Genomic DNA, 23463 nt, shown 5'->3' on the forward strand with positions numbered 1-23463 from the left:
CATGGCACAGCTATAATATTTCAGTGAGGTAATAAATGTAAACCAGTTCTTTTTAATACCACAAAATCCTGTTGTTTTGTTTAGAAAAATTAAACTTATCTGCTCAGAATATTTACCCTAAGTGATCTCAGCTATAGTATTTCATACATCTTTAAATTAGACAGGTGGTGAATATTTACAATAGAACATGTGCACTTATCACGTGCTTTTACACATAATCCAGGAACTGGTCAGAACATGCATAATTTGTTTTGCTCTAGCACGTTCTTTTAACAGTAATTAGCCAAAATCACTTTCCTCTAAGAATTTATTTTTTTTATTTTTATTTTATTTTAATTCCATTTATATCCCGCCCTTCTGATAGGGTGCTGTAATATTGGGAAGGCTCCACTAATTACTACAGGACATCTTGATTGGAGTTTGGTAGACAGACTCTTTACACAGCCTTTAGCTCACCCACTTTCACATATATAGCACACCATCAGTCACTTATTTATTTATAACGCTGCTTCTTTGATCCATCTGGGTATTATGATACAGAAGCATATTCATTTATACAGATTTGATATTTAGCATTTTGGGGAAGACGAATCCTTAGTGGATTTAAGGACTTTTTTTGGTTTAATAAAAGGCAAAAGGACAAACTAAGGGTCCAGATGGATTTGAAGAACCTTCCTGTAGGAAAATACTTGTTTTAAGTTCTTAAAAAAACATAATATGGACTTCGATTGTTAGACACTAGAGGGTACTAAAGATTATAATTAAAGGATAAGAATGTTTAAATTTGACTTATAAATACAGAATGTAGCAGAATATTCTAACATTGGATATATTGAAGTTTATTTTTGAACAATGGACCTGGTACTTAATTATAGTAATGTGTGCCTCTCTAGATAGATTCTGTTTAAAAGATCTTAGAAGAAGCAAGTTTTACTTGACAAGATTAAGACTGATCTGAAAGTGGATTTTAAAATCACAGGCTACAAAAGTAACATGGAAAAAGAGATTACATTGGTCATCAAAAAAAACAACCCCCAGCTGATGTCTTCATAATTAAAGGAGAGTGATCTGGATAATATTCCTTTATTTGATTTACAGAACAATGTTGTTGGAGGTTTGAATAATTATGTGAGAAGGAATGAAAAAATATTGGAAAGAAATTAAGATCTAGGACACTATTTGAAGGAATTGAAGATCAATAATTGTTAGGAATATAAAATTATTTCATTTGATCAAGGTTGGAATACCGGTAGATATGCTATCTCTGAAATGACTTCATGAACTTTTGCCGACATCAGAACTGAAATGACAAGGATTTTTTTTTTATAAATAAGAGATGAAGGGTAATTGGTGCTCTTTGAGCTTTGCTGTTGTTTTCTTGCAGACATTTCATTACCCAAACCAGGTAACATCATGCATGCACTAGTTTGGGTAATGAAATGTCTACAAGAAAACCACCAAGCTGAAAGAGCTCCAAGGATCCCTCATTTCAATCATGAGTTACAAATATTCCCCCTTAAATAAGAGATGGGATATGGGAATAAGAAATTATCTGTTATATTTTAAGAGAAGGTGATGTTACTAAAATTGTTTATACTTGTTATGAAGGGGAAGTCATTCCTTTATATATTTCCTTTCCTTTGCTATATTTTTTTCATTTTTTTTCCTTTTCTGCATCTTCTACTTTTCTTTTTCTTTTTTATTTAGTTTGCATTAATTTTTATTGTTCAGTGTAATTTTTATAAAATTACTATTTAAAAAAATCAGTTACTAAAGCCAAGCACTCACCTACACCTCTGGAAGCTTACAGAGATTAATAAGATCAATAAAAAAGTAATAAAGGACATTCTTACCTTTAATTTTTTGTTTACTTTGCAGCAGAATCGATACACCAGAGCCAAGTTTAAAGGTCCAAAATCTGCATAAAAACTAAAACATATATATCCAGATGAAACATTGTTCAAAGTAATATTAACAGCTAATCAAATACTTCTAAATGTAAGTACTTCTTTTATTAGGTAGCTACATTTCTATTGAGATCTTTTATATGGGTACTGGGTAGCAGCATTACAACCAGAAATGTGTCACACTATCCATTTAATATTTTCTGTTTTATATCACTGGTTCTCAACTGCAGGTATATAAAAAAATCAATTGGGAAATTGAAGTACACAACAGACACCTGCACCGTATAAATTTAATCTACCTCTGATATAATACTGATTTGCTAAGCAACAGGTTGCTGCATTTTAGGACTTTTATGAGTAAGGCATTGACCTATTATCTGCTTTTGCAATTTATTACCTAGATAATGCACAATGCATATAGTCTGTTCTACAATTAAATGAAAGCTCAAACTCCACCTTGTAATTTTGCTGATTAAGGTCCACCTATTCCAAAGTTCAGAAATACATAAGAAGTAAAATGCCTAACAATGTAATGATGGACAATCTTTTGTAGAGAGGGACTGTGCTTTAATGGCTAAGAGCTGAAGAAATGGCTGGCTGGGACTGAAGAAATACAAGATAGTCCACATATTAGCCTAAATGTTACCAGCATTATAAAGATAAACCCTTGGGACATTCTGATTTTATAATTCTGCTACACTGCTATAAAGAAGGCATAATAGCTTCATCAAATATTTGTGCAATTTGCTTAAATTTATAATAAATATGGATTTTGAGCATTAGCTTTCAACTTTACTAGATTTTTTCCCTACACTTTCACTTCAAATCAGAGGCATATTCAGGTGTAATACAATTATGGTATAATAGTTTCAAGCTTCCAAGGCAAAAAAGTATAGACTGGAAAACCTAGATCTTGTTCCATAGTAAATGAATATATTTACTAATGAATTAATCCAGAACATTTTACTTGTAACAGTATATAACGTTCTCTAGGAGTCTGTATTTTTGTGGCTAACTGAAATGTCATGAGAATAGTAATTTTTAATGGGGGGGGGGGGAAGGATTACCTGTAGGATCTGGCAGGTGCCATGTTCTAATACCTCATGTGGTACATTGCCATATAATATTGAACAATTAAAAGCAACTAAACAAAACAAAAGCAGCTAAATGCATTTTCAGAAGGTGAAAGTCATATTTTACTGAGGTAAAATGAGCTATTTCATATGGAAACAGTTACAGGCCACCCTAAAATATGCTGAGCAAATGAGTCTATTATGAATTAACAAGTGAAGTGTGACATGATCAACCTAGATCCCCTTACAAAGAATTGAGTAAGAGCTAACATTCCTCTTGAATAATCCAGTTACCAGTTTCTAACTCATTAAATAATTAGAAGACTGACTAATTCAGCTCTTTATCTACCAGCAATGTTTTCCTGTTTTAATTTCAGCCATCTTAATTAATTAATTAATTAATTAATTAATTAATTAATTGAATTTGTATACCGCCCTATTCCCGTAGGACTCAGGGCGGTTTACAGGGCAGTTAAAAACCATAAAATACAAAAATTAAAATCAACTAAAACAATTAATTAAATTCAAGCCCCAAAAGTAAATCTAAAACCCAATTAAAATTAAAAACCCCTCAGTCTGGGCCAAACAGCTCGAAGAGCCAAGTTTTCAGGTCCCGGCGAAATGAGTGAAGGTCGGGGGCAGTCCTAAGTTCTGTAGGTAGTTGGTTCCATAAAGAAGCAGTACCCATGAGTAAGACAAAGAAATACCTTTAGTTACTTGTAAAGCTTTCTTTACAAAACATCTGTCAACTGAATTTGATTTTCAACAGGTAGCACTTGAATCCTACAATTGGCTCATTTGGCCTTTTATTTCAACTAGCAATACACAGGCTCATTCATATTTTTTGGCACAGGTTCTAGTGTTTAATAAAGTACTTAAAAAGGCTTGGCACACTTATGTTGATAGTTAATGGCATTTTAATAATTGCAGCTTCTACATCAGGGGTGTCAAACTGCTGGCCCACGGATCAGATGCATCATGGCAAAACCGCGCCCACCCCATTGCTGGTAATGGGGAAAAACTCCCGATACGTCGCAACACATCACGTCACGTTGTGTGTTTGACAGCCCTGATCTACATCATCAAAATAATGCTGCTACCAAATAGATGTAATATATTGCTGCATTAGCACTAATAGAAATTACAAATGAATAAACAAGATTTCAATCATAAATTCGGGTCCATGGATTTTCACTTTGTAAAATATACAATATTCAGATTATCACTAAAAGCATAGCATGGAATAATACTTAACACACAATCTTTGAAAATAGCCTTAAGGACAAAGGATCTAACTATTTAAATAAATAACACAGTGATAAAAATGTCTGTAATAATAAAAATAGGATCAGTCTAGCATAATCTAGAAAAAGTTTTAGAGTTAAATGTGCACATGCTTGTATTAAAGCAAATCTTGTTCTTAAATTATAATCGTATGGGGGAATGATCTTGAGGGTTGAGTGGAACAGAAGCTGCCTAGGGAACGATACTTAGTGATCAGAGAATGAAACTTAGGAAAAACCTGCCCTAATTGATAGGTGGTTAAAGCAACTGCAGAAGGTTTGTATTTTCAGACTTTGAAAAGCCTGTCAACGTTGTTGTTGTTGTTACTTGCGAAGTCGTGTCCGACCCATCGCGACCCTATGGACAACGTTCCTCCAGGCCTTCCTGTCTTCTAGCATCTTCTGGAGTCCGTTTAAGCTCACGCCTACTGCTTCAGTGACTCCATCCAGCCACCTCATTCTCTGTTGTCCCCTTCTTCTCTTGCCCTCAATCATTCCCAGCATTAGGCTCTTCTCCAGTGAGTCCTTCTTTCTCATTAGGTGGCCAAAGTATTTGAGTTTCCACTTCAGGATCTGGCCTTCTAAAGAGCAGTCAGGGTTGATCTCCTCTAGGATTGACCGGTTTGATCGCCTTGCAGTCCAAGGGACTCACAGGAGTCCAGCACCATAGTTCAAAGGCTTTCACTGGGTATGACCCAGTACAAAGCACTGATTACAAAATTAAAACTACAGTACATTTATAAAATGACTTTGCAATGGATGTTTGTTATTTATGCAACAAATGAACAAACTCCCTACCCTCTACCAAGTGAGTTTGCTTCAATAATTCAGGGTACATCAATAATTCTCACCCAGAGGTCTTCCGGTGGCGGCGCGGCGCCGAAGACAGCCTTCCCGGGCTGCCCGCGGCTCAGCTGTTTGTTTTTTCGCCCGAAACAGCGCCGATCAGCTGTTCGGGCGAAATTGAAGCCCCCTCCTCGGGAGAAGAGGAGGGGGTGAGGTCTCAGGTAGGGGTAGAGTTCTCCGGGGCCGCCTGAGCTTGGAGCTTGGGCGGCTGAAGGATTGAACTCCCCCGAAGCCTGGGTTGCTCCCAGCTGGCCAGCGTCTCTGCTCCGAACTTCTTGGAGCAGAGCCAGGCGTCTGCGAACCATCCCTGCCTGAAGAAAGAACTATGATTTAAAGGAGCAGGCAGAGCGGTACAAGAGGGAAAGGTGAAGAGGATTATTTTACTATACTTTCTAGCTTGTTGGACTTTTTAAACTTTAAGTGAAAGTGCGTCATAATTGAGGACTAAAAGATGGCGGCGAAACCTCCCCCTAAAACTCTTCGGAGCGGTGGATCCTCGCCGGTGCAACAATCATCACTACAGGCGTTGCACCCTCCTGAAGTGCTGACACCGAAGGACTTACGAGATGCTCTGGATAAACTTTTGGAATCAATCAATCAATCAATGGGTGATAAATTTGCACAGATGGAGGAGAAATTGGAGAAATTGGAGGAGAGAATGGAAGAGAGGATGGAACAGAAGTTCAGCGTGATGAAGGTAGACATTTTGTCTTCAGTGCATAAAGTGGCGGGATGTGTGGAAGAATTAGATGAAAAAATGGATGATCTGGCTCAAAGGAACGCTATATTAGAAGTAAAAGCACGGGAGAATGAAAATGCAAGAGACAAAATGGAAAGGGAGTTAAGCCTAGCCCAATATTACCAGATGCAGTTTGCTGTTAGAATCAGAGGGTTAAAAGAGAATATTAAAGAAGATTTAAAGCAGCTGATCTCTGAGGCTCTTGAAGTGGTATTAAACCAGCCAGCATCTGAAATAAGAGCAGCTATGGATAAAGTGTTTCGGGTGAACTCATGGATTGCCAGACAGAGAAAGTTGCCCAGAGATGTGGTGGTTTATTTTGCAAAAAGAGAGATTAGAGATCAAGTTATACAAGCTGCCTATGATGCTAAAGTGGTGATTGCTGAACAAGAAGTTTTGGTTTTAAAAGAAATTCCTCCAAGGATTTTAAGGGGAAGGAAGGACTATACATTTCTCGTGCATGAGCTTAAGCAAAGAGATATAAGGTTCAGATGGGAGATTCCAGATGGGCTGATGGTGATGCATGAAGGCAAAAGGTATCGGCTGATTACTGTGAAGCAAGCGCGTGATTTCTACAATAATGTCTTGAAAGCAACCCCATCAACACTTCTGGAAGCTGGAAAGGGATCGGGAGAAGGAGAACATCAAGAGGATGAAACAGAGGAAAGTGGTCCTGGAGCAGATCAAGATATAACTTCTTTGGATGATCCTAGAGAGCAAAGAGTAACGCGTGCTGCTTTAAAACGAGCAAAGAAAATAAAAGAACAAGATCAGCAAAAGTCTTCAGATTCTTCACAACGTACGCAAGCTGTGGGAGGAGCACGGCCTAAAGAAATTAGCCCTATCAAAGCTGTGCTCCAAGAGCTTTGGGAGGATATGCATGGCAACTAAATTTCTAACCTGGAATGTTAATGGACTAAATTCACCGCAGAAGAGGAAGAAAGTTTTTCAATATTTAAAACAATTTAAGATAGATGTTATATGTTTGCAAGAAACGCATATTAGAGTTTTGGATCAAAAGCATTTATTGAACTCGAGACTGGGTACGCAATTTGTTGCCTCTGCAGAGAATAAGAAAAATGGAGTGGTTGTTTATGTTAAAAGTGCCTTAACAGCAGACTTAATTGAAGCAGATAAGCATGGAAGATATGTTATGATTGAGCTGTTGTTAGAAGGTAAAAAGACGCTTCTAGTTGGATTATATGCACCTAACCAACAACAAGCTGATTTTTTTAGCTTACTCCACACAAAGCTTACCCAGTTGGATTATAAATCTTTTATTTTTATGGGAGACTGGAATGGTGTTTTGGATGTACAGTTGGACAAGGCTGGAGCTTTTAAGCGCATTCCAAGTCATGCTAGACTGCCTAAATCTTTTTTTTAAATGAAGGATGACCTGGAATTGCGAGATATTTGGCGTGAGAGGCATTTGCAGGAGAAGGATTATACTTTTTATTCTGATAGACACCAATCTTTTTCGAGGATTGATTTTATTTTGTTGACTAATGATTTTTTTTGAGAACTAAAAAGGTGAAGATTTGTGCAAGAACTATTTCTGACCACAGTCCAGTTTGGTTGGAGATTGATAAGGAGAAAAGAGACAGGCGCTCATGGCGTGTAAATGAGAATTTGTTTAGAAATCAGAGAAATGTGGAAGAATGCAAACAGCGGATGAAGGACTTTTTTGAGATTAATATGAATAAGGGTACCTCTATGGATATGGTTTGGGATGCTAGCAAGGCCTATATGAGAGGGGTGTTGATATATATGAATAATAGACATAGACGTGCAGTGGAAACTAGAAGGAAAGAACTGGAGAATGAAATAAAAAAAAAGAAAAGGCTTTGATTCTGAATCCAGAGGATGTGAAGGTCAAGGAGGCTATTAGACTGCTAAGAGGACAATTTGATAAATTAATGGCAGATCAAGTGGCAACCAATCTGCGGTTTGCTAAGCACAATACTTTTTGCAACGCTAATAAGCCAGGCAGATGGTTAGCTTATAGACTGAGGAAAAAACAAAGGGCCTCTAATATAGATAAGATTGAGTATAAAGGAAGGGTTGTGTTTCAACAGAATCTTATTAAGGATGCTTTTGTGGATTTTTATTCGAAATTATATACTAAAGAGGAAATTAATGTAAAAGATATTGACATATATTTGGAGAATGCTAGCATCCCAGTTCTTACGCAAGTACAAAAAGAGGGGATTAATCAACTGATTACAGAAGAAGAAATTCTTACAGCAATTAAGGAATTGAAGTTGGATAAAGCGCCAGGTACGGATGGCTTGACTGCAGCCTATTATAAAAATTTACAATTTGAGATGATAAAGCCGTTAAAGGAACTGTTTCAGACAATTCAGAGGGGGGGAAAAGTGCCACCGTCTTGGAGAACAGCTTTTATCTCTTTGATTCCGAAGGAAGACCAGGATGCTACTCAAGTTAAAAATTACAGACCGATATCGCTTTTGAACACAGATTATAAGATATTTGCTAAGGTTTTGGCTAATAGACTGATGAGGGTTCTGCAACAGGTGATTCATGGGGATCAAACGGGGTTTATTAGTGGTAGGCAAATGAAAAATAATGTGAGACATATAGTTGATGTTTTAGAGTTTTTGGAAAGGCACAACCAGATCTCTGCAGCGCTAATTTTTTTAGATGCTGAAAAGGCCTTTGATCAATTGAATTGGCAATTTTTGTTGAAAGTTTTAGATAAAATGGATTTTGGGGAAAATTTTTTACAGCCGATTAGGGCATTATATCAAAAACAAACTGCCCGAATCATAGTTAACAATAGCCTGACAGCAGTATGTAACATTGAGAAGGGCACAAGGCAAGGGTGTCCGTTATCGCCCTTGTTATTTGTGTTAACATTAGAGATACTATTGGTTAAGATTCGGAGTTCGGAAAAAATTAAGGGGATACAAGTTGGAGATCAGGACTATAGATTGAGAGCATTTGCAGATGATCTGGTTGTTACAGTGACCCAGCCAGAGAACTCTGTTGTGGACCTGATGGAGATAATAACACAATATGGGAAGGTTTCTGGATTTAAGGTAAATACACGGAAAACTAAAATTTTGGCTAGAAATATGACAGTTTCACAGAAGGCTCTCTTAGAAGGATTAACTGGATTTGAGATTGTTAAGAGGGTTAAATATTTGGGGGTGATTTTGTCGCCCTCTAATACAAAGCTATATAAAAATAATTATGAAAAACTATGGGGGAAAATTCAAAAAGAATTGGAGAGTTGGCAAAAATTGCAATTGTCTTTGTTGGGACGGATTGCAGCAGTGAAAATGAATGTCCTGCCCAAATTTTTATTTTTGTTTCAAATGATACCGATTCTTAAGAAAGATTCTAATTTGGAGGAATGGCAGCGTGGTATCAATAAATTTGTGTGGGCAGGGAAAAAACCACGAGTTAAACTTAAGATTATGCAGGATACTCGTGAGAGAGGTGGTCTTAAATTGCCTAATTTTAAATTATATTATGAAGCTGCTGCATTAGTAGGAATAAGTGATTGGATTAATTTGACGCAAGGGAGGTTATTAAATCTTGAGGGCCATGATTTGTGGTTTGGCTGGCATGCATATTTGTTGTATGATAAGAAGGTAGACAATGTGTTTAGGGTGCATATTTTAAGACAGGCATTGCTGAGAGTTTGGAAGAAGTATAGACATAAGTTGAGTTGCAAGATACCATTGTGGGCAATTCCAAAACACGCAATAGAAAATATACATGCTGGCTTCAAACATGATGTGACTACGTACAAGGAGATCCTAACTTTGGAAAGAAATGTCTGGTGTTTGAAGTCATATAGCCTCTTGCGAGAAGAGAAGGTTGTTCAAAACTGGTTTCAATATACTCAGCTACGGGCCAGGTGGAAAGAAGACCAGAAAAATGGTTTTACAATGACTGATGAAAATTTGATAAAGCAAGTTAGAAATCAGGGACCAGCACATATCAAACGGATATATCTTGCATTGATAGAGATTGACTCAGAGACAGAGCTTGTTAAGGATTGTATGATAAAATGGGCCCAAAACATCCAGGAAGTTATCACAATGGACATGTGGGAAAAGATTTGGGTGAGGAACGTAAAATTTACTCAAGCTCAAAATCTAAGAGAGAACTTTTACAAAATGTTTTATAGATGGCATTTAGATCCTAAAAAGCTTGCAAGTATGTATCCGAATTACCAGCCTAAATGTTGGAGGTGTGGTGATGAAGATGCAACATATTTTTTTTTTTTATTGAAAAGTTTTAAAATACAGTTTTCCTTTAAACCCCCCCCCTTCCCCCTCCCTCCTCCCCTCCCTACCTCCCCCCTATCCCCCCCCTCCCCCTCTCCCTCCTCCCTCCCCTGCCTCCCCCCCCCTACTTCCCCCCCTCCCCCCCTCCCCCCCCCCGACTTCCCAGAGCAAAATACAAGGTATATATCTAAAAAGCAATCATAAACAATCATATACTAACAATTATAAATTCTAAAATCCATCACTCTCTAGCTTATATAGAGTAAACCAATCCTTAATAATACTAAATGTGTATAAAGAACTAAAATAAAAGAAAACTAGCGTCATTCCCATCTATGTTCTTCCACAATTCACTATTTCCTAAACATATTCTCATTTACACATCACAAACACCTATCCCTATTAACCTCTCTAGCCAAAATAGGCTATAATAGATAGTTCTTACACAAATTAACCCACATTAACCCACAAAACTTTCTTCCTCTTCCTCTGTAATAAATTGTCCATTAATTCCAAATTAAAGATTCTGTTACCATACATATCATCCCAAAACTCTTAAAAACACAACTACCACTTGACTATCAGTATGTTGTGGAAGTTCCATAGATTTCTACTAGACCTATTTTCTTTTCTTTTTTGAGCGTTTTAAGGCAGCACGCGTCACCCTCTGTTCTCTAGGATCATCCAAAAGAGTTGCATCTTGATCTCCTCCTGTACCATTCTCGTCTATCTGTCCATCTTCATCCTCTTGATGTTCTCCTTCTCCAGATCCCTCTGCAGCTTCCAAAAGTGTTGATGGGGTTACTTTTAAGACATTGTTGTAAAAATCATGCGCTTGCTTCACAGTACCCAAACAGTACCTTTTGCCTTCATACAAGAAGCTCAACCCAGCTGGGATCTCCCATCTGAACCTTATATCCCTTTGCTTGAGCTCTTGCACAAGAAATATAAAGTCCTTCCTTCTCTTTAAAATCTTTGGAGGAATTTCTTTTAGAACCAAAACTTCTTGACCAGCAATCACAACTTTAGTATCATAGGCAGCTTGTATAACTTCATCTCTAATTTCCCTTTTTACAAAATAAACCACCACATCTCTAGGCAACTTTCTCTGTTTAGCAATCCACGAGTTCACACGAAACACTTTGTCCATGCCTTGTTTTATTTCAGATGCTGGATGGTTCAATACCACCTCAAAAGCCTCAGAAACCAGCTGCTTTAAATCTTCCTTAATATTCTCTTTTAGGCCTCTAATTCTAACAGCAAACTGCATCTGATAAAATTGAGCCAAACTCAGTTCGCTATCCATTTTGTCTTTTAAATCTTCAATTTCCAATACTTTTGCTTCTAATATAGCATTCTTTTGAGTCAGTTCTTCCACTTTGTCATCCAGCACCTCCACACATTTAGCTACTTTATGCACTGAGGACAAAATGTCTACCTTTATCTCTCTAAGTTTCTGTTCCATCCTTTCTTCCATTCTCTGCTCCAATTTCTCCAATTTCTCCTCCATCTGTGCAAATTTAACACCCATTGACTCCAAAATTAACTGGGTATGTTTTTCAAGATCCTTCGATGTCACTACATCTGGAGAATGCAACGCCTGCAGTAGTGATTGTTGTTGCACTGGAGAATTTCCAGCACTCCGAAAAGTTCTAGGGGGAGGTTTAGACGCCATCTTTTACTTACAATTGTGTCGCACTTTCACTTTAAGTTTTAAGCAAAGTCCATCAAGCTCGAGAGTAAAATAAAATAATCCTCTTCATCTCTTCATCTTTCCCTCTTGTACTGCTCTGCCTGCTCTTTTCCTTTCATAGTCTCTCCTTCAAGCAGGGATGGTCGCAGACGCCTGGCTCTGCTCCATTCCGAAGCAGAGACGCTAGCCAGCTGGGAGCAGCCCAGGCTACGGGGGAGTTCAATCCTTCAGCCGCCCAAGCTCCAAGCTCCGGCGGCCCCGGAGAACTCAACCCCTACCTGGGGGCTCACCCCCTCCTCTTCTCCCGAGGAGGGGGCTTCAAATTCGCCCGAACAGCTGATCGGCGCTGTTTCGGGCGAAAAATCACACAGCTGGGCGACGGGCAGCCCGGGAAGGCTGTCTCCGGCGCCTCGGAGCCACCGGAAGCCCAGATGCAACATATTTTCACATATGGTGGACATGTAAGAAGGTTAAGGCTTTTTGGATAAAAGTCTGGTGGAATATGCAGAAGATTTTTAAACAGAGGATAAAGTTTTGTCCGCAACTTTTTTTGTTGGGAATAATTGCAGACGCTACAGTTGTGGACACTAAGTTGATGTTGAACCTAATTACGGCAGCAAGACTTTTGATAGGCCAATATTGGAAGAAAGAGGAATTGCCGACCATAGAAGAGTGGACTTTAAAGGTTTCCGACCTGGCAGAGATGGCGAAGATTTCGGCCTATTTGAAAGATCATTCGCAAGAACGCTATATTATGGAATGGAGAAAATGGATTGAGTTTATCCAGAATAAGTATAGGGTTAAGAAGTTTTATGTAGCATTCGAATAAGTCTTCTTTCGTTTTTTTTTCTTTTTTATTCTAGTTTTTTTATATATAGTTAATATTGTTAAGGTGTGTCTTATCCTATATAAGCTAGAGAGTAATGGATTTTAGATTTTATAGTGGGTAGTATATGGTTGTTTATGATTGCCTTTTTATAGATATATACCTTGTATTTAGCTCTGGGAAGTCGGGGGGGGAGGGGGGATGGTGGGAGGGGAGGAGGGAGGGAGGTTGGGGGGAGGTAGGGGGGGGAGCAGGGAGGGGGAAGGGGGGTTTTTTAAAGGAAAACTGTATTTTAAAACTTTTCAATAAAAAAAAAAATAATTCTCACCCAGAAATAATAACTTATAATCCTGCTGTATCCAGAACAAAAATTTAGGACAAGCCTAGTATGAAAATAGACACCTAGAGTACTGAACATGAGAACAAATTAGCTATCTGACCTCACTTTATGTTGATAAACTCCACATAAATCCAATAAAATCAGAAATCAAAGGCACAACATAGTTTCACTGTAATATTTATGAAACTACGAAGAGAAACAAAACAACTACAGATAGCCCTTTCTTAATGACTGGTTCTTAATGACCATTTGAAGTTATAACAGACTTCAAGAAAGCTTCTTACAAGCTGCCCTTGAAGTTATGACTGCCACACACCTTCCCAATGTGGTCACATGACTCTATTTCCGGCACTTGGCAACCAGATCAGTTTATGACTGGTTGCAGTGTCTCACAGTCATGTCACCGTGATCTGAGATTTTTTTTTTGCATTTTTCTTCAGCAGAATACAGCAAAATTTTTCATTAGATATGGCTGGATTCACTTGACAACCATGTGGTTTGCTTAATATCATGATTTGCTTAACAACTATAATGACTTTCTTAATGACTTACAACCCAAATTCTGCACTCAATTATAAATGTAACTCAAGGACTACCTGTATCTTACTGAAATATCCAAAGGTTAGGGTTAAAAAAAAGATAAGCCAGCAGCAGAAATAGTGGGTTCAAAGCTCCGCTTATTTTTTATGTTTGCACCCACTCCTTTGACTATTCTCTTTTAGGAGCTCTGACAATTGAGACACGGTTCCATTGTCAAAAGGCCTCAGATATCAATGTACGGTAATACAAAAGTGTCATGAAGCTTTTGTATATACAGTACTGTGCAACAGATAAAATTGATGACTGTCCTTGAAAGGTCATGTCATAACAATTTTCAGGCATTTCAGCTTTTTATTTTTCTTGCAACAACTTACATGACCAGTCTTCTCTCCGAATGGGCGCAGGTGCGCGCGCACCTCCCCAAACCTTTGGAGAGGTGCGCGCGGACCTCCGCGCGAATGGGCGGCGGTGCCGCTCGTTGGGAAAGCTGCTGCGGCCCGTTTGCAGGCTGCCGAAAGCGGCAGCTCTGCAAACGGGCCGTGGCAGCTTTCCCAACAAGCGGCGCCGCTGCCCATTCCGAGAGGTGCGCGCGCACCTCTCCGAACAAACGGAGGTGCGCGCGCACCTCCCCAAACCTTTGGAGAGGTGCGCGCGGACCTCCGTGCAAACGGGCAGCGGCGCCGCTCGTTGGGAAAGCTGCCGCGGCCCGTTTGCAGGCTGCCGAAAGCGGCAGCTCTGCAAACGGGCCGTGGCAGCTTTCCCAACAAGCGGCGCCGCTGCCCATTCCGAGAGGTGCGCGCGCACCTCTCCGAACGAACGGAGGTGCGCGCGCACCTCCCCAAACCTTTGGAGAGGTGCGCACGGACCTCCGTGCAAACGGGCAGCGGCGCTGCTCGTTGGGAAAGCTGCCGCGGCCCGTTTGCAGGCTGCCGAAAGCGGCAGCTCTGCAAACGGGCCGTGGCAGCTTTCCCAACAAGCGGCGCCGCTGCCCATTCCGAGAGGTGCGCGCGCACCTCTCCGAACGAGCGGAGGTGCGCGCGCACCTCCCCAAACCTTTGGAGAGGTGCGCGTGGACCTCCGCGTGAACGGGTAGCGGCGCCGCTCGTTGGGAAAGCTGCCGCGGCCCGTTTGCAGGCTGCCGAAAGCGGCAGCTCTGCAAACGGGCCGCGGCAGCTTTCCCAACAAGCGGCGCCGCTGCCCATTCCGAGAGGTGCGCGCGCACCTCTCCGAACGAGCGGAGGTGCGCGCGCACCTCCCCAAAACTTTGGAGAGGTGCGCGCGGACCTCCGCGCGAACGGGCAGCGGCGCCGCTGTTAAGCGGTGAGAGGGCAGACGAAAGAAAGCATGCTGTATTCTCATCTTCGCCGTTTCGAAATCCCTGAATCTCTCTTCTTCCACCGACCCCCCCCCCACCCCCGGGCACGCCAAAGAAACCAAACAGAGCCAAATCAGAACCTCGTTAAAACGGGATAGAAAACCAAAAAAGTCCCAAAAAGTTGAAACGATTCGCCTTTTAAAAGACACACGTTCCTCAAGCCCAGCTTTAAAGCGGTCTCAGCCTCACCGAGTATATCGGGGGACGCTCTCTCCCCTCCCTCTTGCGTGAATCCTTTATCATCAGGACGCGATTACACGCGAGTCGTTCGAGGCGGGCAAAAAAAAACAAACCCGACGCGGCCTCGGGACGGTGAGGCCGGTCCAAAGCTGACAGGTCGGCTCCCTCAACCCCGTAACGCAATCAAGGGGAAGCAGGAGATCATAAAGGCTGCGGTCCTACATTGCTCAGTCGACCCAAAGCCCTATCAACCATTTTATGGCTGGCGACGAGCGGGAACGCAGCTGGAGCGTGGAAAGCAGCTTTGGAACTGACAAAAATATTCCCCAGTAACCGAAGCGCCGTGAACTGCAGTCCCCGACACTATTAACATGCAACCAGTGTGGGTGCAACTACTGCCCTTCCCCCTCTCCCCACCCCGTATCGCGGATCTCTTTTCCTTGGCGGAGTTATCTTGGGAGTCACTGCAAGCAGCAAATCTTTTTAAGATGTTTCTGACAGAGGCTTGAGAGTGGGGATGGGGAGAGGAACTACACCTGGGGTGTTGGGAATTATTTTCTCCTTTATTCAGAATTACGGATCCATTTACTTCCAGATCAGTGGTGCCACCGCCGTTGCCATGACAGCAGGAGGGGCAGGGCCTCCGCGATTTACAACCCCCCCCTTCCCCACCCAAACGAGCAGCCCCGGGAAAGTGGCTTCGGGACTTCTTTTTCTTGCTTCTAAGCATAGGCACCAATCTGGGAAAAGTAACGCGCGCGTCTTTCTCGTCTCCCGCCACGCCTCCCATTGGCGTCTGCTACGGCATACATAGGAAAAGCGAAGTTAGCTGGGGCGGTTCCCCGCGGCGGAGAGATTCTTGAATGGGATTCTTGAACCCGCGGTCCATCTTGGCTCCTCTCGGGGAGGGGGGAGGCGGCTGTGTAGCCGGCACCATGGACGAGGCCTACGACGTGATCGTGCTGGGCACCGGCTTGACCGTGAGTCCTTCGGAGCCACTCACCCTGCCTCTTCCTCTCCCCATCCCGGCATCTTCCACCCCTTGCGCCCCTCCATGCAATTTTGCATTCCTTTCCCTCCGGCTCCTGCATCCATGTCCGTCATCAGCAAACCATCACACATTAAAAAAAATGGCAACCGCGTGCGTCCTCGCATGCACAAGAAAAACCCGTTTTGCACATGCGCAAAACGTTTTTTTGCGCATGAGCATGCATGGACGCACGCATGCGGCTCCCAGTTTCTTTTATGTGTCATGGAACCGGTTCCCAGTGGCTCTTTACCTTTTTTAGGTTGCCGACCCCTGATATAGACAGTCTACAATATGCAAAATCTTCCAGGTTCATAGCGGAATGGTGGATTAGGCCAAATCTCTGTTCCATTTTAATCCTGCTGTGAGCAGAAGTGCAGATCAACTGTAATCTCCAATTAGATCAGTGCCTCTAAAGAAAGGGTGATTTATTCAAACCCAAATCATATATAGGATCTAATCATAATTTTCTGCTTAGAAAGAGAAAAAGGTTCAGTACTATCTTCAGAAAATTGGTGGCAGATAAAATAATTAAAATCTTAACAATATTAAACTAGTAAACCTCAGCATTGACCATAGAGATTTGTAAGCACTGGGTCTTGGAAAAATCTACACCATGAATTTAAACACAATAACAACAAAATGCTAGTGACAGAATGGTAACATCTGTACGTTTTAAAAGCTGGTTTGCAGGGATAAAGTGCACCTATTCTGGTTAGTCTAAATTGGTAAAGCTAAAAAAATATTATTTCACTAAATAAAGTAAAATCTCTTACATGCTACATATGTAATATATATTTAAGAATAACTAATAAAATATTCCTATTTGCAGATACATCAAATTATTCAGCATGGTAAAATCTCACAGTGGCAGAAAAAAGCCTTGAAGAATTGTTTTCTCTAAAGTTGCCTGCTTGGAAGGGAAATGAAACTGAAATTTCTATTCAGACTAGTGCTATGTGAAGTACATCAAGCAAAAGATAAGCATAATTATAGGTGAGCACTTGACAGATTCTTTTAAAAATTATAGTATATTATACCAGGAAGGAAATTTAACACTGCAAAAACACTGCATGTTTTAATAATCCTACTCAAATCCGGTTATCATAATGTTTATAATACTGCACGCAATTCTCAAGACAGATTACAGCTTGAAAATATACAGGGTATGCGCATATTAATGTTGACTGGGAGGTGAAGTAGCAATCCTATGATAAATGTTTGAATAGCTGGACACCTTTCATTCAGACAAGCAGTGGTCAACTTACAACTGTTCATTTAACCACCATTCAGTTATGCACTGAAAAATGTGACTTACAACTCTTCCTCAAAGTCATGACTATTGCAACTTCCCCATGGTCACTTGATCAAAATTCTGGTGCTTGGCAACTGGCATGTTTTTAGGATGATTGTAGTATCCCACTGTCACGTGATTGTGTGACCTGCCCAAGGAGCTTCAGACAAGCAAACTCAATGAGGGAAAGTTGGATTCGTCAAATGATTGCATGATTTGCTTAATAACTATGACAAAAAAGGTCATAAAACTGGGCACGACTCATGTTCCAGTTCCAAGTGTAGTCGTAACACAAGAACTACCTGTAAAACAGGATGAGTATAAGGAGTGAGGGACATTCACAGAGAAACCAAAAGGCAGTAGAACTCATCAAATTTGCAGATGACACCAAGCTGGCAGGAATAGCCAATACTCCAGAAGATAAGCTTAAGATACAGGAGGATCTGGACAGACTCGAACACTGGGCACTATCTAACAAAATGAAATTCAATTGTGAAAAAAGTAAGGTTCTGCATTTAGGCAGGAAAAATCAAATGCACAGGTATAGTATAGGTGGTACCTTGCTCGATAGTAGTAACTGTGAGAGGGATCTCGGAGTCCTAGTGGACAATCACTTAAATATGAGCCAGCAGTGTGCTGCAGCTGCCAAAAAAGCCAACACAGTGCTAGGCTGCATTAACAGAGGGATAGAATCAAGATCACGTGAAGTACTAATACCACTTTACAATGCCTTGGTAAGGCCACACCTGGAATACTGCATCCAGTTTTGGTCACCACGATGTAAAAAAGATGTTGAGACTCTAGAAAGAGTACAGAGAAGAGCAACAAAGATGATTGGGGGACTGGAGGCTAAAACGTATAGGGAACGGTTGCTGGAATTGGGTATGTGTAGTTTAATGAAGAGAAGGGTGAGGGGTGACATGATAGTAGTGTTCCAATATCTCAGGGGCTGCCACAAAGAAGAGGGAGCCAAGCTATTCTCCAAAGCACCTGAAAGCAGGACAAGAAGCAATGGATGGAAACTAGTCAAGGAGAGAAGCCACCTAGAACTAAGGAGAAATTTCCTGACAGTTAGAACAATTAATCAGTGGAACAACCTGCCTCCAGAAGTGGTGAATGCTCCAACATTGGAAGTTTTTAAGAAGAGACTGGACAGCCATTTGTCTGAAATGGTATAGGGTTTCCTGCCTTAGCAGGGGGTTGGACTAGATGACCTCCAAGGTCCCTTCCAACAACAACAACTACTTCTTCTTCTTCTTCTTCTTCTTCTTCTTCTTCTTCTTCTTCTTATTATTATTATTATTATTATTATTATTATTATTATTATATAATGTCTAATGCCACTGGGGATTTATATATATATATATATATATATATATATATATATATATATATATATATATATATATATATATATATATATATATATATATATATATATATATATATATATATATATATATATATATATATATATATATATATATATATATATATATATATATATATATATATATATATATATATATATATATATATATATATATATATATATATATATATATATCTTTCAAATGAAAGCCAGCTGGGTGACTTTGGGCCAGTCACTCTCTCTCAGTCCAACTCACTTCACAGGGCTGCTGTTGTGAGGAAAATAGGAGGAGGAAGAAGAAATATTACGTATGTTCACCACCTTAAGGTACTTATGAAGTAATAAGGGTGGGATGGAAATCTAATAAATAAAAATATAAGAAAAGAATAACCATGACTAAACTGTTATTTGCTTTAGGGCAGCTTGCTACTGATTACAAGATCCTGGTGGCACAGAATAAATATGTAGTAATATATTTTCTTGGAGGGTTGTCAAGAGCAGCTGGTTGACTGACTATCCCCTTGAGAGAAGGCAATCAGTCATTTTGTAACTGAGTACACAATTTTGGTGTAACACTAGGAACTTTGACTATCAAATCTATTGTTAAATAAATTTTAATTGTAGAAGATTGACTTGTCCTCTGACAAAACTAGAAGAATGCCTACCTACGGCAACCTGAGTCAGCAGTCTATTATGTATCCATACAAGCACCTTAAATAGACATTGTTCTCTTTCAGTCAACAAAACAAACCTCAGAGTAGAGGAAGATTTTGCATAGGAAAAGGGGGCTGGGGGAGACTGCTGTGGAGCTAGTAAAGAAGGCAAAGATTTAAAAAACAGAAGGTCTGTTGGGAAGGGGAAACTGGAAAAGGTTGGAGAGATGGTGGCCCAAGATGAATCTGGACAGTAGAGACAGTTTAACATTTGCTGCTGGTTTTAGTAAAGAACAATGTTGGCTAGTGAACCTAAAATGGGCAAGACAGTATTACACAACTGAATGCATGTTGGTTCAAGGGGAAACTGAAGTCTTCTGAGTGGACCTGGAGGAAACTTGGAGGAGAACAACCAACATCCAAAGAGGAAATAGCACTATGGGTCCTTTTTACTTTTTCTAAAAGACCTCTGTGAAAGACTGAAGCCAGACAGGAAAGACCAAGTCAGAAAACCAGCACCAGCCTGAAATAGGGAGTGTTAGCTGCTGTTTTTAGCTTCTTACATCTCTCTCTCTCAATAGAAAGGGCAAATGTTAAGATAAACAACAATTTGCAAATATTTTCAGTGGAAAAATAATTTGCTTTAAAACAACTGAAGCCACTGTGATAATCAGGCATGTGGGCAGAGGAAAGAAGGAGGAGCAGAGAACGGAATGTAACTATCCAGCTGGAAATAACTCTTGCAAAGGAAGGTGATAAAAAGTTAATGTAAATACTGGTTTAATTGCTTTCTTAATAAGAAGGAAAAATTCACAAGAGGAACTTTGTGTTATGTCTTGCATCAAATCCTACGAACCCATAGAAGGTTCTGTAAAACCACACTACATATCTAACATACTTCGTATGTTCAGTTTGAGCAAATAAGCAATACAACATCAACAAGACTGAAAGTAAGTCTCCACAAATTTATCCATTTTGGGGTACTGGCAGTCATTAAATACTTGTCTTCCTTCAAAATAAACTGTTTATACCGTTCTGATTTTGGCATATGTACACCACAACAGTGTGAGGAAAACCACAGGATCCAAATTCCAAAAGCCTGAAGAAAAAAGGGGGAAGAGTTAAGAATTGGAGGGAATTAAAGAGAGCCTGAGAAAACTTTAAACATCACAGAATATATAAACATTTGTTCAACAAAAACCCAGAAATACCAAGAGGTATGAGAGTTAATTTCAATAAATTAAATATTTCAAACCACAATCAATGTATTTCAGGAAAAAAACTGGATGTTTGCAACCAAAAGCAGAATAGGCTTACAATATCTGGTAGACAAAGACAGAATTAAGAAGCTACTGTATCAGATTTGGAAAAATACAGATTGCCACCAGATTTCCTACCTCTCCCCTTTTGTTCTTTATTTTTAGAAGATTACAAACTATAGAGTATCAAAATACTAAAAAATGTATAAATATATTATAATCAGATAATTACTTAATGTTACCACTATATATAAATTATAAAAAATCTATGTCAACGAAGATCATATTGCTTCATCCTTCAACAAAGGCGCTTTCTCAAAAGGCAACTAGACTTTGTTTTTCCTTGAAGACATTTCACTTCTCATCCAAGAAGTTTCTACAGTTTGGAACTGAAGAACTAAAGAAACTTCTTGGATGAGAAGCGAAATGTCTTCAAGGAAAAACAAAGTCCAGTTGTCTTTTTGAAAAAGCACCTTTGGGACGAACACGACCTGGATGATTGAGAATCTCCATAGACATCCTTTGGCTAGTAGAAAATATTGCCTTTTCCAGAAGCAAAAGGTTACACATTTCCAAAAGTCATTCCTTAATATCTGGAATAGTGTAGTATCACTTTTCCAATTTTCCAATATAATTCTTTTGGCACCCGCTATGCCCAGTATAACTATAATTCCTCAAGGACAGTCAGATTCCAGGGTTTGATATACAGGTAATCCTCCACTTAAAATAATTGGAACCAGAATTTCCACTGCTAAACAAGATGGTTTAAACAAATCTTTCCCCAACATAGCTTTCCCCATTTTCTTTGCCCATTGGAAGCCAGCTGGGAGGATCGCAAATTTGATCACATACTCCAGGGATGCTGCAATTGTTGTAAATACAGGCCAGTTGCCAAGTAACCAAATGTTGATCATGTGACCATGGGGATGTCGCAACAGTCATGAATATGAGGATAAGTTATAAGTCACTTTTTTCAGTATCACTGTAACTTTGGAAGGTCACTAAATAAATGGGTGTAAATAAAGGGCTACCTCCTGTACAACTCAACATCACATTAATATCTTTAATATTGAGAAGCTTTCCGATATAATCAGTGTTTGCAATCAAAAGCAGAATAGGCTTACAATATCTGGTTGTGCACATTAAAATACTATTCCAGAAAAATAACAACAGAATTGGAGGGGACCTTAGAGGTCATCTAGTCCAATCCCCTGCTCAGGCAGGAAACCCTATACCATTTCAGACAAATGGTTGTCCAGTCTCTTCTTAAAAACTTCCAGTGTTGGAGCATTCACAACTTCTGGAAGCAGGTTGTTCCACAGATTAATTGTTCTGTCAGGAAATTTTCCCTTAGTTCTAGGTTGCTTCCCTCCTTGATTAGTTTCCATCCATTGCTTCTTGTCCTGCCTTCGGGCACTTTGGAGAATACCTTGACTCCCTCTTCTTTGTGGCAGCCCCTGAGATATTGGAACACTGTTATCATGTCACCCCTAGTCCTTCTCTTCATTAAACTAGACATACCCAATTCCAGCAACTGTTCCTTATATGTTTTAGCTTCCAGTCCCCCAATCATCTTTGTTGCTCTTCTCTGTACTCTTTCTAGAGTCTCGAGATCTTTTTTACATTGTGGTGATGTAAAAGCACCAGATACAACCATACCATATGGATCAATGTTCCTGAAAAGTTTTTTTGTATCTACAATGAAAAGAAACCTATCCTTTTGAATACATTCTTAAGGAGTCCAACACACTATAAATGCAGTTTTTTAATGAAGCAACTTTAATCTCAAATCCATTGATGCCATTTTAATATTATCAAGGACCTGCAACCGCTGATAACAGCTTTAATAGAAAATGCACATCTTTGGAGTAGAACACCACAAAGAGGTAGCCAAGAGATACAGAAATCTGTATTGCTACCTAATGGGTGGTTGAGTATTTGCAGCCCAGATATAATAACTATTATAGTATGCTTTAAGTACATATCTCTGTTGAAAATAGCTAGTTGGGAATTGGTAGATAGTCGCCATTTATATTTGCAGATTCAAAGCAAATAATTATTCAATCCAATCGAAAGAAGCTGTGCATTTTTTTTTAAAAAAAGTCAATCAACCTCTAGAGATGTGGGTGATAATGGGTTAACGTATGGCAAAAAAAGGACTACCGTACATGAAAAGCAAATTAATCCAGCAGAACTGGGTTTGCTAGAGAATGAAAACCACAAAACCAAGTACTATGAAAAATTAAAAGTGAAGTCATGTCCCATTGAACACTTTTTAAAATTACTGATGTCAATGAAATGATATAAAGGGCCTGCAAAAAAACAACAGAAGAGGAGAAAACTGAAAAAGAGCAATTGGCTATAGAAGAAGCAACAGAAGAAAAAGCAGGTTTGCTAAGAAGCATGCAGATGCAACAATACAAAAATTACAAGTAGAGACATAAGTAAAATCTTCAGTTAACATAGTAGAAAAGAAATCGGTAACTGCGGTTAGAAATTAGGGTGCCAGGCAGAGCACAGTTAACTACAGCTGTTGAAAGAACTGAGTACAATAGAAGTGGTAGTGGTGAAAGATTTAAAAGCAAGGGAGAACTAAAAGAATCCTTGGCTTCAACAGAACCATTAACTTCAAACTTTAAATACAATTATTTCTCCAGGAGGTGTTAAGCAATCACATGAAATAGGAAGTGAAGAAAGAAGCGAAGTTGCTGAAAAAAAAGAAAGACAAGACAGAAGAGAGCAAAAACACTGAAGGATCGGAATAAGGGCTACTGTATTTTTATGCCAAGGGACGCGG

General features: G+C 39.7%; 1 protein-coding gene across 3 annotated transcripts in view; it reads right to left on the reverse strand.

The window, feature by feature from the left end:
- The window catches only part of CDC14A (cell division cycle 14A), an 81036-nt gene that overhangs the window by 52869 nt on the left and 4704 nt on the right, over nt 1–23463 (reverse strand). For all 3 annotated transcript variants that reach the window (XM_081325773.1, XM_081325772.1, XM_081325771.1), the window contains exon 3: nt 1854–1929. In XM_081325773.1, coding sequence (XP_081181899.1) covers nt 1854–1929 — 76 coding nt within the window. The remainder of the gene's footprint in view (nt 1–1853; nt 1930–23463) is intronic.

Source organism: Vipera berus (genome assembly GCF_964194415.1).
Source record: "Vipera berus genome assembly, chromosome: 3".
In the NCBI taxonomy this organism is placed as follows: Eukaryota; Metazoa; Chordata; class Lepidosauria; order Squamata; family Viperidae; genus Vipera; species Vipera berus.